The sequence below is a fragment of the Paramormyrops kingsleyae genome, chromosome 5 (genome assembly GCF_048594095.1).
Source record: "Paramormyrops kingsleyae isolate MSU_618 chromosome 5, PKINGS_0.4, whole genome shotgun sequence".
Classification (NCBI taxonomy): Eukaryota; Metazoa; Chordata; class Actinopteri; order Osteoglossiformes; family Mormyridae; genus Paramormyrops; species Paramormyrops kingsleyae.
In genome coordinates, this window is record NC_132801.1 from 10,081,395 (window position 1) to 10,097,728 (window position 16,334).

Consider the following 16,334-nt stretch of genomic DNA (forward strand, 5'->3'; position numbering starts at 1 on the left):
CGTCGACTTAAAAGCTCGGAACGTTTACTGAAGCTAGTAAATTTTGAACATTTAGGAATACGGCTGGGTTTCTTCCTTGTTTGTCACTGATATAATACATCTGATATATAAAATGATACACTCATGCCGCGACGGACCGGACACGCCACAGGTGCAATGCAGCCGACACGTTAAATTCTGCGTGCTGGATTTTATAAAGTTGATGGCTGGCATTTCCTGCTAACAGCCTGAGTCTAAAGTCTTATGTACACCTTGGTGCTTTGCTTGCTGGCAGGGAAAGGCGGATTCTTGCTATGGCTTAGTGATGCAATGCCGGTTTCACTCCAAGCTTTTAATGCCAAGAGGGCGATCCGGAGGGGGAGAGTGAGCTTGGCCGTATCTTACCGCCGCCATGCCGGGTAACTGCAGCGGCTACACCGTCTTGCGGAGGAAGTTCTCTGTATCGCATGGACGTACCAGCAATATCAAGAAAGACGCCTATTGAGAAAACTTATTTTTAAAGTGTTTGTTTTTCTTTTTGCATTATGTAATTTCTGGAGACTGGATTCGTGCAAGGTAGGCTAAGTGATGCACGCTCTGCCGACACTTGGTTTTGAGGTGGGTGTAATATTTAATCCAGGTGGGTTAATTTTTTAATGCTGTTCCGGAAATTCTAAATCGAAAGTCATGAACAAAGCATTTCATGTTTAAAGATGCATGTAAAACGTTTTCATAATTGTTTCATTGCTTTTGATGGACCGCTTTCTGTGATTTCGTTCCGTATTAATAGCTGTAACAACGCAAATTAACCGCAATTAATTCAATGTTATATAAACTATTTAAGACGGAAGGACAAGGAAATGTATTTTTATTCTAAAATTTGGCTGGGCGGGGCATCGACCCCCGCTGCCCCCCAGGGGCCACACATCTGCGCACGGCCTAAAAATGCTTTACTTGGAGAAGCCGCCATATTCGTTCTTCCTGCTTGGTTAAATCTAGCCGGCGGGAAGGATATGCAAGTTGTCTGATAATGAATTCAGTCAACCTTCCGACACTTTTTAAGTGGAGGTCTAATTGACAAGCGCAGTACTTGTCACTCTGTCCTCAGCTCGTCCTTACATGGTATCCCCGGTCTGACCCTCCCCTTTTTATTATCTGCAGTCTTATAACCTGCCGCAGAAACACAAACCCGGCACGTCTCATTTAAAACTCTGTCCCCTTCCCTGCAATGAAATACAAATTTCACCAGCGAAGATGCGGCCGCTGAACTTCTTGCATGTTTCCGCCGCACCGAAACGGTGGCGCATGATCACCGCCTTAATGTCTCCCTTGTACGTGCTCAGACGTGTTCTTGCGGATGGGTTAAAATTGACGCAATGTGCACAATGCGGGTAGCTGCTCTTGTTATAATGAAAAACAACATCCTCGTGGATTAGGTCACCCATCATTATCTAAATGCCTGAACCGCGCCTCACAGTGCTGATGAAAATCCTGTTCGGAAATCTAGTGAGGTTCTCCCCCAGCGGACCAGAAACCCTGTTCCCGATTATGGTACTAATAGATCTCTTCGGGATATTGAAGGTGACTACAGTGACTGCTGATGAAGGAATCATAATCCGATTAAGGAGTTTTGCTAAGCAGACAGTACGTGGAAAATCCTATTTTGCTGGACTTATCGCTGTGATAAAACCCGGGAAGTCCATGGGTTGTGGATGACTGATGTTTCAGAAATCGTCAGTCAGAACTAAAATATTTCTGATTTCTTATCTGTGTTTTGCGGTTTAATGAATAACCTACATTTATGCATACACATATACACATTACTGTGGAAAAGTCTTAGGCAGCCAAAGAAAGTGATGTTTAAATGATCTTTATATTGGTGTAAAACTATGTTATTACGCCTGTCAAAGTGTGTTAGCTTAGCCATCGAAACCTGAAATTACCCCATTTACAGCAACCTTTCATTACACCCACGTATGACGCACCCCTCCTGTATAGCTAATCAATATCTCATTGACTTTTTAACTAATTAAGTTAATTCATTAAGTGAGCTGGTGCCCCTGAGGAGAGGTTTGGGAACTGAAGCAGTGTTCATCTAGCCACCCAACTAGATATCAGTAACCTTTTGCAGTTTTTTTTTACTAGTCTTTATTGTGCTATACTCTTAATTTTCAAATGGTATAATTTTAAATTGTTTTTTTTTTTTTGTTCTGAGCAAATGTGCACTTACTACCCAGATGAATAGCTTTAAACATTTCTTTTGACTGCCCAAGACTTTAGCGCAGTACTGCATATATAAACAGATTTTCCTTTCAAATGGTAATATCTTTGTTTTATTGTCTGCAGTCTTGCGTCAGACTTTTGCTATGAGGTCATGAAACAGCTGTTAGGTTTCAAAGCGAATGTTTATTCAGAAGCTCTTAATCTGAGTTAACTGGGATTTAGCTGAAGTCCGCAGCCATCACACTGATGCGACAATGACTCGTACGATGCTGAAGGTATGTTGAGCAGTTGGTTTGTCATACTTTCACAAAGGAATTTTCCCAACAGACTCTACTATGGTAAAGAAGGGGACACTCCACAGGTGAGAATGAAGTTGGGGGCCAGAGCACTGGGTCAGGCCATTTATAAGGCACTCCTAGAGCAGGTGGGGTTGTGCTAAGGGGTCTTGCTGAAAGGCTTGATGGAAATGTCATCGTTCTGCCGAAGACAGGATTCAAACCAGCAAACTTCCAGTCACAGACGCCGAGGTCTATCCTGCCCAGCCAGTCACCACCTCTCAAGATCCCTTTTGCATGCACTTGATGTATCTTTGTTGGTCATTTTCTTATGAATGTCTGTGATGAAGATGTTGGTCAGGATACGGGTTCCGCATGCTGCTCAGGTGAGTGACCCCATGTGGGCAGAGGAGTCGTGACATCAGGCTACAGCCACACTGAAAGCAGAGAGAAGTTTGCTTGATATTAAAAAAGCCCATTTTGTTTTCCGGGAAACGGCATGTGAAAACTAAACGGCTTTCAGCAATTTGCCTTCGTTTGGAATTGATTAAAAACAACTTTAATCCTGTGTAGCGGCTGAATTTTAGTGAGGGCAGAAGGCAATAGACAGTAAAGTGTTTTGTGTGGCCACCGCAGTATGTGGACACGTGTATAAGGTTATGGGGCGAGGAGGTGCGGCGCTGCTCGGCCCAGACAGAAATGAGTGAAGGATCATGGGAAAGCCGAAGTGGAGCGGCGTGACGCAGCTGAGAGCTCAGCCCTCGGTCTGTCAGCTGTGAGATTGGCCACATTCCACCGAGCGTCTCAGAGGGCTAAGCCGATTTGACATTATCCCCGATTCAGCAGGAAACTTTGCACTGAACGCCAGTGAGTCTTTTGTGTCTCACTGACGCATGACTGTGAGTCAGCTTCCGTGTGCCTTTACAGTCCTGAGATCCACTCCAACGGTTACACCACCACAAGTATTTGACAAAACTTATGAATCTATGATGCGCTCCATTTTTTTCTTTTGAAATGGATCATTAGAAAATAAGTAAAACAGGTATCTGAGCTATGTTTTCTAGAGCTTAGAAAGTTATTTCCATTCACCAGCTACTTATCTGTAGAGTGAATTAGGAGCTTATCCAAGGCTGCGTAGGGCAGTGTTTCGCAACCCGGTCCTCAGGAACCCCAGACAGTGCACGTTTTTGCTCCCTCCCAGCTCCCTGCCAGACAGTCCCCACCAGGACCTGAGAGGGAGCAAAAATGTGGACTGTCTGGGGTCCCTGAGGACCCATTTACGAAACACTGGCATAGGTCACAAGGCAGGGGACCCTGCAGGGGTTGCCAGTCTGTTGCAGGGCACAGCAGGATATTTACAGATTCCAACTCACCCAACTGCGTGACTGCATGGCTCAGTTGGTATCACACCTTTGGGGTGTGAATGCTGCCCCTCCTGTGTGTGTGTGTGTGTGTGTGTGTGTGTGTGTGTGTGTGTTTGGATTAGGTTTATATTACATTTTTACCAAATGTCCCCCACAATGTGATAAAAACTTATTTTGACATTTTGGGGACCATTTTTCAGGTCCCCACAAAGATCTGTGAATGCAATCAAAAAACTGAAAATGCCAAAAGTCTCGTATTTAGTTTGGTTACTTATAGTTAAGGTTAAGGCTGGGTAGGAGTTAAGGCCGTCATGTTGGGAGTAGAGTTTTCCCCATAGAAATGAATGGGGAGTCCCCACAAAGATATAATTACAAACCTGTGTGTGTGTGGAGTTTGTAAAGGCATGCACTTAAACTGAATAGATGGACACCTTTCCAAGAGGTCATGCATCCTGCTTCTGAACACACTTTCAAGTCATATTGCACTCTATCCATACACTGTTCCTGCAGCATCGCCAGGCATCACCTGATGTGTTTTATGGTGGATGTGAGACACTGCATGTCTTCAGTGCACTCAAAAATCATGTAGAAACATAAACAGTACACTGTCTCTTTAAGTACCTTTCACAACGCATATTTTTGGTGAGGCAGCTTGTTGCAATTTATTAAGAAACCACAACAGTTTATGAGAAAACTGTTAACAGATGTATTTTTGTAGCAGTTGTAAAAGGCGGCATGGTTATTTTGGGAGCTGTGTTTCAGCGTCTGTTCTTATTTCAGATCTGTTCTGAGTTGAAGAACACTGAATTTCATGAGGTGTCCCATGGCATGAGTGTTCACCTGCAGTCTTTGCTAACGGAAGCGAGTTTCAGGCCTCCCATTAGAACTGAATCTTGGAAAACCAACCCAGGAGAACAGCACCTGGGGCCTGTGGATGGATGATGCCGTGGACAGAGAGGGAGAGGGGGTAAGCACCTCACCCCGCCAAGGAGAATCTTCTGGAGCAGAAGTAAACAACACTTGGGCTGACTTACCTGAACCCAAAAGGTCAATCACTGAGTCTCACCATCAAGTAATTGATGAGAAAATTGATAGTTGTCACTTGTTCATAACCTGTTTGGACTCAATCCAGCCAGCAGTGGGCTGTAGTGAGGACGGTAGGAGGCTGGATCTTAAGGAAGAGGTCAGTGAAGCAGATGCCTTAAACATCTCTTTGGCCACAGAAGGTCAGTTGACTTGTGGCAGTCAAGAGGTTGGATCTCCACAGTTAAGAACAGACCTGAACACTGAATCGAGGACCATCGTCTGCTGGCTAAATGGGATCAGGGAAGCAGGTGAAGCGTGCAGTCTGGGCGGTGCAGACTCATGCAAAAATTCAAATGAAGTGATACCTTTAAGCAAATCTGGAGAAGCTCAGTACCTCAGTTGTGCAGATGTGCAGAATAACATCGAGTCACCAGGAGAATCAAATGTCTCTTTCCTTACAGCGGAAGTGGGAGGAGGTGGAACAGACCACAGTTTGGACAGAAAGTCCCGTGACTTTAACACAGCACCAGAGAAGAGTGTTATCATGGACAATGTTAACAGTAAAACGCCAAAGCCCACCATCTCGGATTCCTCCAGGGGCCTGGTCATAAACCCCAATCAACAGCCTGAGCACAAAGAAGCCCTGATCCTCAACACTGTAATAATACAAAATTTCCAGCAGGGGGAGCTACATCACCTGTCTCTACCAAAAGAGAGGCAGGAAGCACAACAGGTGTTCAAAGGGTCTCCACCCTTAGTTACTGTTGCCCAGGAGTCTGCCAATCAGGAGCCCGGCTGCCATGTATCTGCTTCTGTTGTAGTGAGGGAGCTGTTGAGAGGGACGGGGTGGTGGAGGGAGAGAGAGAGGGAGGAGGAGGAAGGTGGACAAACAGGTAGAGGAAAGGAAGAGAAAGAGGCCAGGTTTCACGTGGGCGAGGCAGGAATAGAGAAGCTGGGGAATAAAGGCAAGGGAGAAACTAAAGAGACACACAAGTTGGGCCAGCGAGCAAAATCTGCCTACAGCAGTGACAGAGCAGTCTGGATGGAGGGGGACAATGGGGACGATAACCAGAGTGACAGCGGGGTGTCTGTGGATTTCTCACCTGGAAGCACCATGCAGCTTCATCCAGTCCCTGATGATGTCGGCGGGGTTCCTGCTTTTCTAGGCGAAACGCCTATCGAGAGGGAGATTCGCCAGGCAGCAGAGCGGGAGCAGAGTCTGCGCCGTGCCCGGGGCCTTTCCAAGACCGAGGAATTTGTGCATATTCCCTTGAGGCGGTCTATTCTGTCCCAGCCGCTGCCCGCCAAGTTGGGCAGGGTTCAGGGGAAAGACCGGCTGCTTGCCGGCAAGAAGATGCAGTGGGAGATCAAGATGGAGTCAGAGAGGGAGCAGGCTCTGGTCCAGTTGGGCAAGGTGCCAGGCTTCTACGACAAGGGCAGCGTGGGCCAACTGCGAGAGAGGAAGCTGCTGTTCGAGGCTCTGCAGGAGAGCCAGCTGGCAAAGCCGCCCCTGTCAAAGAGGCCTTCGGCCCAAAGAGACAGCGCTTCTACTGCAGGATCTGACCCTGGGCATCTGCACAGCACATTGCACCTCTCAAAGGAGCTGAGTCAGCCTCGTGTATCATGTGGCCCTACACTCTCTGAGGGGCCTCAAGGACAGGTCATCCTTCAGGAGAGTGTTTCCGTGCCTCAGAGCTTCACAGCCGGTCTAGAGAGCCCCCCACGGCCCTCCCACAGCACGGACTGCGTAACTATAATCCCCACCGCGACCAACGAGGGAGAAGAGGAAAATGACCAGGGGGAACCCAACCTGCCCAAGGAGAACCCCTTCTTTAAGCTGCGCTCCTCCATCTCCCTGAGACCCAAGGTGGAACAAGACATCCGGGAAACGAGGGAAAGGGAGAGGGAGCTACGGAGGCAGAGGAACAGCTTGTACAGGGGGGAGACTAGCGGGACTGCAAGCGGGCGGCGGGCAAACACAGAGACACGCATCAGCCCAAAGCCACGTTACAGCCTCCCCTCTACAGACCAGGTCTCCAGGTCCCCCTCACCCACACCGCCAGGTCAGTGACACTCACACTCCCCTGTATTCGTATATGTATATCGCATCTCCTTTAGCCATCTGCTGTGCTTGTCACCTTGAATCCAAAATCTTTGTAGAGTCAAAAATTTCCCTAGACTTTCAGGCTCAACTGCAGGGGCCTTTTAGCAGAACATCCTGTGCGGTTTCGCCACTAAACTATCTGACACCAGCTACCGTAACTTCTGGTTCCAGCCTGAGCACGTCCGCAATCCCCCCAGCTATGTCGCTGAAAGTCACCCTCTGCAGGCAGAATTTTCACCGTGAAATTTGTGCAGCTCTTCAATAAGTTAAACATTTCACTTTGCAGCCAAAATGGGCGGGCTGGCTATGACTGCTTGGGTTGCAAATTAAACGTGGCAGCTGAAGGCCGATGTCGGCAGATCGCACGACGGCCGGCGTGTTTTGACGCCACCTTTTTTTTTTCCACCTGCTGTTAACGACCCGTGTCACTGTGACACCTAGGTGTGTCTGACCCTGTTACTGGCCCGTAAAAATAGCATGGACAGTAATGTTTTCCAGCAAGAGATTCATGTGGGGCTGATTAATAAAACTTTCGGAGCTCTGTGCTGTCTCATTATTCTACTCAGGCAGTCTGACCTTACTTCTGGGTGGGGGGGGGGGGGAAGGGGAGGGGGACGTACGGGTCTCAAGTTTTCAGGTTTCAAGATTTATTGTCACGTATTCCAAGGAACACAGTGAAATTCTTGTGCTACAGTTGCAGGGGAAGGGACAAGTGCATAGGGGAACAAGGGGGATGAATGAATGAATGAATGAATGAATGACAGCAAGCCAGAGGACAATGGATGTGAGGAACCAAAAAGATTCCCTAATAGGGAGAGAAAAAAACCTCTGGGGTCCAAGGTCAACTGGATACCCAACCCCCACCCCCCGACAGTGCAAATTTAACTCATAGTACAGCGCCATCTAGGTGAACTAGGGTGAAAGGGGTTCAAAGGCATACTGGGCACTGCAGGAGATGCAGAGCAGCAGGTGTGATCTGTATCCTGAATAAATTAAGAAGAAGATACAGCCAGTAAGGACACACTGTCCACGACGTCACCAGGGTTGTGCAGTGCCTGCTGACCATGCACTGGACAGAAATGGAAGGAAAAATCCTCCACCTTCTGTCTCAGACATGGTTGTTTTAGTGGTGCCTTTTATACGTATTTTAATATAAAAGTTTAAAAGATCCACCGTAGGGATGCAGGCCCACCTGCCTGCCTGTTGGATTGTTAGCTTGTGTGTGTATTGACATCGCTCAGCAACTACTGTATGTAAAGAACTATCCTACAGCCAACAGTCAAACTAGCTGGGAACATCTGGCCATAAACTGTACCCCAGTGCCGTGGTGTTGGCCAGTTTGTTACATAGCAGGGGGACACTGGAATTCATTCAAAGTTTTTGCACACACTGTGAGATTTTCTACATGTGCATGTTACTCACTTAACATTCACTAAAAATGCAATCAATATTCTTTGCTAACAAATAAATTTACAGTATGTTCACCATTTGAGTACCTTTATTGGCAAGAAAATGTCATATCTTTGATGCATGAAAGTAACCTCCTCTATCTCAAGTACCCCGACTGATGTTCAGCATGTGACATACTGCAAAGGCTTGGGACCATGTTCTCAAAGCTTCAGGCATGGTCTGGTGGGTTCGAGAGATTTTTCCAACGTCATTATTATCTATGGTCCGAAATATGCGGCACGTGAGAAAGTCAAATTGTGCTTGTTGAATTTTCTAGTGGGTCAGGCCAAACTTGCGATTTGGCCGTCATGAAAAAATAAGCGGAGAGGGGCTGGGCTGACGGACGCCAAGTCTATACTGGTGGGGCTGGTAGCGATGCGGCTCAGGGTGGGGTATGCGTACTCTGTGCTGACCCACACCCTGCAGGATTTCACCATGGTGTGGGGGCAATGCAGAGTGTTGTGTGAACTTGGCGATGATCAAAGTCTAGTGTTGAAAGTATGATGTGCATGTGAATTTGTGGACTGATATCTTTTGTTTGATCTTTTTATTTTTGTTATTTTTTGTTTTTCCTCATTTTTTCACCTATTTTTTTGAGTAAGGATTAATTGTGCATTCGTGTTAATAAGGACATTTTTAAAAGTCCAAAAAAAAAGTCTCACTGTCTCTCCCTCTTTCTCGCTCTCTCTCTCTTGCTGTCTCTCTCTTTCTCTCTCTCTGTATCTCTCTCTCTCACCCTCTCTCTTGCTGTCTCTCTCGCTCTCTCTCTCTTGCTGTCTCTCTCTCTCTCTCTCTCTCTCTCACCCTCTCTCTTGCTGTCTCTCTCTCTCTCTCTCTCTCTCACCCTCTCTCTTGCTGTCTCTCTCTCTCCTTTTCTTACAATATCTACTTGGACAGTTTTGACATTGCCTGCTTTTCACAGAGCAGATTATGGTTGTTTCGCTTCACTCTGCCTTCCCCGTCATTTCCATCGGTCCTCAGGCCCTGGTAAATAAAGCTATATTGCTCTTATGGTGACAGAGAACATATGTGCACTTAGACTCTGGCACCTTCCTTTCCGGCATATAAATATTTGTCTTAATTTCATTGCCACGGAGGGAGCTGACTAACGCGGGAAGCGGTCAGTCTCTGGGTCGCATTCCATTCATTCTTACTTTTCGCGCAAGCTGTGCTGACACCCTGCCTTCGTGTCGTGACCTTTCTCGGTAGGCGTGCCCCTGTTTTTGTTAGTTACCCACTGCTGATTACATCCTTTCTCAAGCAGCACTTTACCATCAAAGGCCCTTGTAAGTAAGCAGACAATCGAGCTGCCGGTGATTTCTGTAGAGAGACCTCGGGAATGTCTGGAAGGTAGCTGGGTCACACCGTCAGTAGGACGTGGGGGCCTAAGCGGCTCCTAATGCTGCATTTTTAAAGCTCAGGGGACCCTCCCCCCCAGGGCCTAATTTGTCATGGGTGCAGATGTGAGCATTTTTGCGACTCCCTGGGACGAGCCTCAGAGCATAAACACGACATCCCAATGCGGGGACACATCGTCCCTGCATGACTGCTGCTGACTCTCTGTGTATGTTCCCCTTCTGTCTCGCTGTCCCTCTGTCCTGCCTGCAGCCCGACCGGGTAGGAAGCTTGACCTGGTGTGGCCCCCGGCCCCGACAGATGAGAAGAGAACAGCACAGCTGGAGGAACAGGTGCGCCCCCTAGATCTCGGCCAATCAGAAAGCACCGTCGCCAGTTATTGGCTCTACTCCACAGGACGGGTCATCTTTAGGCCATAGCCTAATTCCATGTGCCTCATACTCATCTGGTTTGCTTCAGTGTCAACACAATAAACATTAATGAATAACACCTCCCTCAATAAACAGGGCACTGTTTATGACATCATAAATAAAGACATAATTGTCCAGGCTGAGTTGATCCCAGTCTGACTTGTGTAACTTCCTGAACTCTACTGTTCTTACAGGGTTTTTCTGTGTTACAGACAATAGTAGTATTAATTCAGCAATCAAGACCATACACAAAGATACTGTGATGATGTTACCCCTTTTCCAAAAAAATTATAAATAAAAAAGAATGCAATGATTTCCATATAAACCTATATTTGATTGAAAATAGAACAAAACAACATATCAGATTTTATTGTTATATGACAAATATAAGCTCAATTTGAATTTGATGCCAGCAACACTTTTCAAAAATGTTGGGACATTTTCCAGTGTTTTGGAAAGGGAGTCGTAGAAGATAATGATATTGTTGTTATATTTAAATGAAAATGTACAGTGCATTAGGATTAAAGATGGAGTCCCCTCTCATCTCTCTTCTCATGCCCTGGCTGATTCACCCAGGTGTCCAAAAGCCACAGGACGACACGTCAGAAACATCCACTGCTGCAGCACTGGGAGTCAGGCCTAGTGAATGGGAATGAGACGGAGAGGAACTGAAGGTGGCGCCACTCTAGAGGAGCCCCACAGCAACTGCAGTTTATTTTTCCCATATCTGCAGTTTTAGCGGGCATCGCATCCCCTCACCCCAGCCCACCGGGGATGCTGGAATGCCGGAACCAGAAAGCCGTTTGGAAGAATTGGAACATGAGTATGCAGCGAGGAGGTCTGATTTGGGAAAATTTGAAGACTTGAAAAGTTGAAAGAGTTGAATGGGAGTGTCTACCCATAGCAGTGTTTCCGTGATGAATCCAGGGCAGTGACTGGCGGAGCTCGCAGGTGGATTTCACTTGTCTTAGGTTTTTAAATTCTGATCCTGTTTCACAGCCCTAGATATCAGTCTGGCCTGAGATCCGATTCTGTCCCGTTCCCCCATTCAACCGCCTGTGTAGCTTTCAGTTCAAGCCCCTTTAATGTATGTACAGTGGTACCTCAGAACTCGAAATTAATCCGTTCAAAACTCCGGATCGAATCCTAAAAAGTTCGAGTTCTGATCGACTTTTCCCCATAAGAAATAATGGAAAACCAATTAATTGGTTCCCGGCCCCAAAAAAAATACACCAAAATATGTTTTTTTAACATTTAAACACAAATTGAACCGGACAAAACAAGAAAAGCATATACTGCACTAAACACATCTAAGCACATTTATCAAAACAGTAATTTTTAAAGTAAGAAAATAAATGTATCCAAACAATGTGTAAAGTTAAAAAAAAACAATGTGTCCTGCCCTGATCGTCCGCTCCTTCCGTGTGCCACGCCCCCTCGTTAACCCCTTGCGGAATCCCAGTGTGATCAGCTGTCTCTAGTTGTTTTCATTAGCTCTCTGTATTTAGTCCGCGTTTCAGTTTGTTTACCCAGTCCGGTCATTGTATTGTCCATCTGCGTTTTGCCTGCCTTACCTGTAATTAAACCCCGTATTCCCTGATACCCTGACGTCTGCGCCTTTGTCTCCATTCCGTCCCCGCTGGGCACGACAATATTATTATAATTAAATGTATTAATGATTTATTATTTATATTAAAATAATTAATAAGAAATCTTTATTTTTAAATGTATTTTATTATATAATAATAATTACTGTTACTGTTTATCATTGTCTAAATGTATTTTTACTGTCTAAATATATGTTTTCAGCTACTGTAAACATGCAGGATGCTATCACAGTGATTGCGAGGCTGAGACTGAAGCGTTACCCTTTGTTTCCACTGAGAGACGCGCAGCGTGACTTATTTCCCCGCGCCTACAAGTTATCTTAGGTCGGCGTTCACGGTTTGACTTCTGAGATTCAGATCGAGTTATAGGTAATTTTTTTTTTCGAACTGGTCGGTTCAACTTTTAAGAAATTCGAGTTTTAATGAGTTCGAGAACTGAGGTACCACTGTATATCCACACATGTCAGAGTCTGTTTTACTAAAGAGTTATACAAGAATTTGAATTTAATAATGCAGAGGAAACCCGTTTTCCTCTACCATGCATTTCTGTCTCTTAAGATATATTTCAGTATTTCCAGTAGGGCTCATAATTATCATCCTGGTTCGTGCTTCTCATCAGTGCTTCAGAATAACGTCGCTCTCACTTCTGATCTCATTTAGTACTGTGGTTTCTTTATTTATAATGAATATGGCCGAATAGCGCTTGTTAAAACTGTAAGACCATGCATAATAAATGAACCAGATGTCAATTTATCTGCATTTGTAAGTGATCATACACACATACCTTATATAATCATAGTAACAGTATTCCATGGGTAGTTGGAGGTATAATGAACGTTCTCTTATGTTAGGAAACCAAAGTCCACACAGATCAGAGTCCAGTAATATAGCCCTTGGCAGGAGGAAGTTTGGGAGCAGGAGACAGTTTTGCTTCAGCTTAATAAGCAGCTATTTATTTTTCATTATTTATAGAAGTGGAGAAAAAAAATGAAGATTCAAGTTAAACAGCTGTCTGATGGATGAAGGAAAATGCAGAAAGAAATATCTAAACTAGCCGTCATGAATTCAGTTTTGGTTTTACTGATAGTCCGCATTAGAATCTGGAGAGAATTTTGAGGCCCAGTTAAAGGTCCCTGAGTGCTGCAGGTTAAACTGTCCTATGAGCAGCAAAAGGCAGCTTGGGTAATATTAACTCTTATTGTATCTGATTGCTAAATCACACCAATCCACAACTGAAATATGTTAATGTCTGTTTTCCCTCAAGCTCTGTTCCCTTTGAGTGCCTCATAATGACTGGCAGACTTAATAATGTTAATTATTCATGGCTGTGTTTTCACTATCGCTCGTGCTCAGCCTTGAATCGGGATCGAATCAATCCGGAGCCAAATCAGAACAGCAGAGAAAACGGCCAGGGAGGAATGTGGAGCGGAAGCTCAGCCCTGGAGCACCGAACTATTCAGCTGAAATTGGGATGCTGGTGTGTGCGCTTGGGAATGGTGACGGAGCGCTCACATTGTCAGACATTTGGATTTCATTTGGATGGGAGGCTCAGTGGGGAGCACTTTGCAATGACCCCCCTAGATGGGGGTTCAAATTCTGTGTGGGTGACCTTCGTCAGAATCACTTTTGTTTGTCTTTTCTCTGGCTACTCAGTTGTCCCCTTGCAGCTCAGTGACAGGGGGAGGGAGGCAAATCGGTGTCTCTAAACACCCTTATAATGGCATGAGGATGTACCCCTCCTGGCCCACCACCGCCCCCTACAGGAGAAGCAGGTATGAGAGGTGGATGGGTGCAGATTATCTGGTCCCACATTAAATAACCAGCTGACTTCACTAACCTAGGTCATATGACATATTCCTATGGTGACAATCGGGGTCAAGCCAACTGGCATTATAAATTATTCACCTTTTTCAGCTGTTCGTGTAAGAAAAGAAAAAAAAATGTAGGTTTGTCCGACTGTGTCGCATTTGCGAACAACAACCTCAAAGGATGATTCAGTTTCACTGGCGCGGTCCAATGAGTGAAGCAGGCCCATGAGTCTTTTGTGCTTCGAATAAAGAGGATTGAAGTAGCTCCAGCACTCCACGACTGGCCCTGCGCACTTGCGTAACATCTTTGTGGGGCTCAAACAATGGCAGACCGTGGTGGATGGGGTGCGAGGCTGTTTGGTGTAGCATGACATGGTGTGCTGAGCAGGTTTCACACTGGGGGGTGCAGAGGCAAGATGCTCAAGCATTTCGGATAAAAAAGCAGCAGGCGTGATTGTTTTCCCTGTATCTTCTCTTGGACTGTAACAACTGTTACTAGCCTAGAGTAATATAAAATGAAAAGGATCTTGGTAAGCTGAGAAGCTCTTCTAACATCTTCCTGGATGCACAAAGCAACCAGTTATTATAGCTGTGGCTTTTCATCTGTTGCACAAAGTACAAAAGATATGAATGCTGGAAAAATAGCATGTTCATAATCTCTACATCAGGGGTCACCAACATGGTGCCCGCGGAGGGCATTTCAAACTGGTAGCCCTTCGTATGGCTCAGTACCCGTGAAGTAGCTCTCAGTTTCAAAAAGGTTGGTGACCCTTGCTCTAAATGCTCTGAGTGCACCATAAAACCCATTTAATTCCAGTGCATGTTCTAAATCCTTACAGGCAGGTCTGTCACCTGAAATCAAAACTTAGTGCAAACCCAAACTAAATCAAAAATTAATCCTAACCCTAATCCTAGTTGTAACCCTAACAGGAACCCTTGACCCAGTTTTAAAACTAATAGCGATCCTAATGCTAAAACAAACTGTAGCATTAATTGTTAGCCTAACCCTAACCCTAGCTGTAACTCTAGTAGTAACCATAACTCTACCTCTAAGCCTAATAGTATCCATAACCATTAGCTGTAACCCTAATAATAAGCCTAACCCAAATCTTAATTATAGCCTAGCTCTACCCTGCCTCTAGGGTTAGGATTTCTATCAGGGTTACAGCTAGGGTTATGGTTAGCATTAAGGGTTATTTCTATGATTAGGTTTAGGACTAAGAGATGAGCTAAGGGTATGGTTTGCATGTAGGGTAGAGCTCGGGTTAGGAATAGAGTTAGCATTAAGATTAGGGCCAGGATTACAGCTAGGGTTAGCATTGGGGATCTGGTTAGATTAAGGGTGAAGAAAGGCATTTAGTTCAGAGGAAGGGCTAAATTTAGGATTAGCATTAAGGCTATAGCTAAGGTTACAAGTGAGGTTGGCGCTAGACGTTTTGTTAGGGTTAAGGTTTGAATTAGTATATAGCCTAAAACTAGGGATAGGGTTTGAGTTACCTTGACGTGTGCACATACACGTATCCCCCATTTAACGTCCATTCAATCAACATCCATTCTCATTAATGGCCATGCCCTAAAAAATGACAACAAAGAAATAAAATCTATTTTTTAATGCCGGACGTAGCGGCCACAGTTTTTAAAACGCACAGGCAGGCGGTAGGTAGTTTGTACTGTACAGTGCTGCCTGACGTATAATGTTACAGTACTGTAATAACCTCTAGTTAACCATATTTTACTTATAAATTATTACAGAATTTATATTAATTGCTTACTTATGTATAAATTACTGTATTTTCTATAGTTTAAAGTGTTTAAAATGTGAAATTTTAGCTAAAAAGTTACAAAAAGGTAAAGCGTTCACTGTCATACGAAACGGATTTTCTTATTTTATAAAAAAAAAAACTTTGAATACGAAACCTCTTAAAATTGACATCCTACTACACATGATATGTGTTTGTTTATTATGCATGATACGTGTTTCATTTTTTGTAAAAGATAAGAATTATTGTACAGTACTGTACTATGCGTCTGTACTGTACTAAATGTTTTCATATTGTGCTTTAATGATTCATAATGAAGTTTAAAATACAGCGCTATCTACAAAGTATTTAAACTACTTAGTACAGTCATTAAAGGCATCTGACACTATGGCAGGGCTGAGAAGCATAAAGTTTCTAAGTAACCATGGTAATACCTGATTGACATCCAAATCGTTCAACGTCCTGTAAAACAGAAGAGATATGCGGACATTAAACGGGGGGGTTCCTGTACTGCATTTGTCCATGTATGTCGTGGTCAGCTTCAACAATGATATTCAACCAGACGAGCAGAAGGTAGATGCTGTTGTCCTGGTCCGATTGAATTCTCCTCTGCACATCCTTACACAGCTGCTCATCAAAAGCGTCCATAACTACGATGTATTATTCTACCCTTTCATCATGGACCAGTGCTCTGTGAGAGTCCGTGCTGCCACCTACTGAAAACAGCTAATCAATTTCCAGGTACATGCATAGCACCAACCACATAAAGTTCACAAGAACCAAAAACTGGGGCGCATGTGCTGAGACCACTGGACACCCCTGCTGACAAAATTTATGTCACTCCCCCTGTGCTCGGACCGTAAGGGCATGCAGAAAAGTGAAGCATGAATTGAACTTTAAGGCTAAATAGGGTTTGAGTTTGGATAACTAGGGATACTGTTTAGGTTAGATTCGCTTAGATTAAACTCAACTT

At 44.8% G+C, this 16,334-nt stretch overlaps 1 protein-coding gene across 4 annotated transcripts; it reads left to right on the forward strand.

Annotated features, from left to right (window-relative positions):
- Positions 1 to 59: 59 nt before the first annotated feature.
- On the forward strand, positions 60 to 11,416 carry misp3 (MISP family member 3). 4 transcript variants are annotated; one of them, XM_023791801.2, is made up of 4 exons: positions 60 to 555; positions 4,622 to 6,930; positions 10,029 to 10,108; positions 10,763 to 11,416. In XM_023791801.2, the coding sequence occupies exons 2-4, from the start codon at positions 4,776 to 4,778 to the stop codon at positions 10,856 to 10,858; spliced, it is 2,331 nt and encodes a 776-aa protein (XP_023647569.1). In that variant the 5' UTR covers positions 60 to 555; positions 4,622 to 4,775; the 3' UTR covers positions 10,859 to 11,416. The 4 variants fall into 4 exon arrangements, with proteins under 4 accessions (XP_023647569.1, XP_023647570.1, XP_023647571.1 ...); XM_023791802.2 differs by lacking the exon at positions 60 to 555 and having other exon boundaries at positions 2,899 to 5,175; positions 5,329 to 6,930; XM_023791803.2 differs by lacking the exon at positions 60 to 555 and having other exon boundaries at positions 2,899 to 4,888; positions 4,974 to 6,930.
- Positions 11,417 to 16,334: the final 4,918 nt, after the last annotated feature.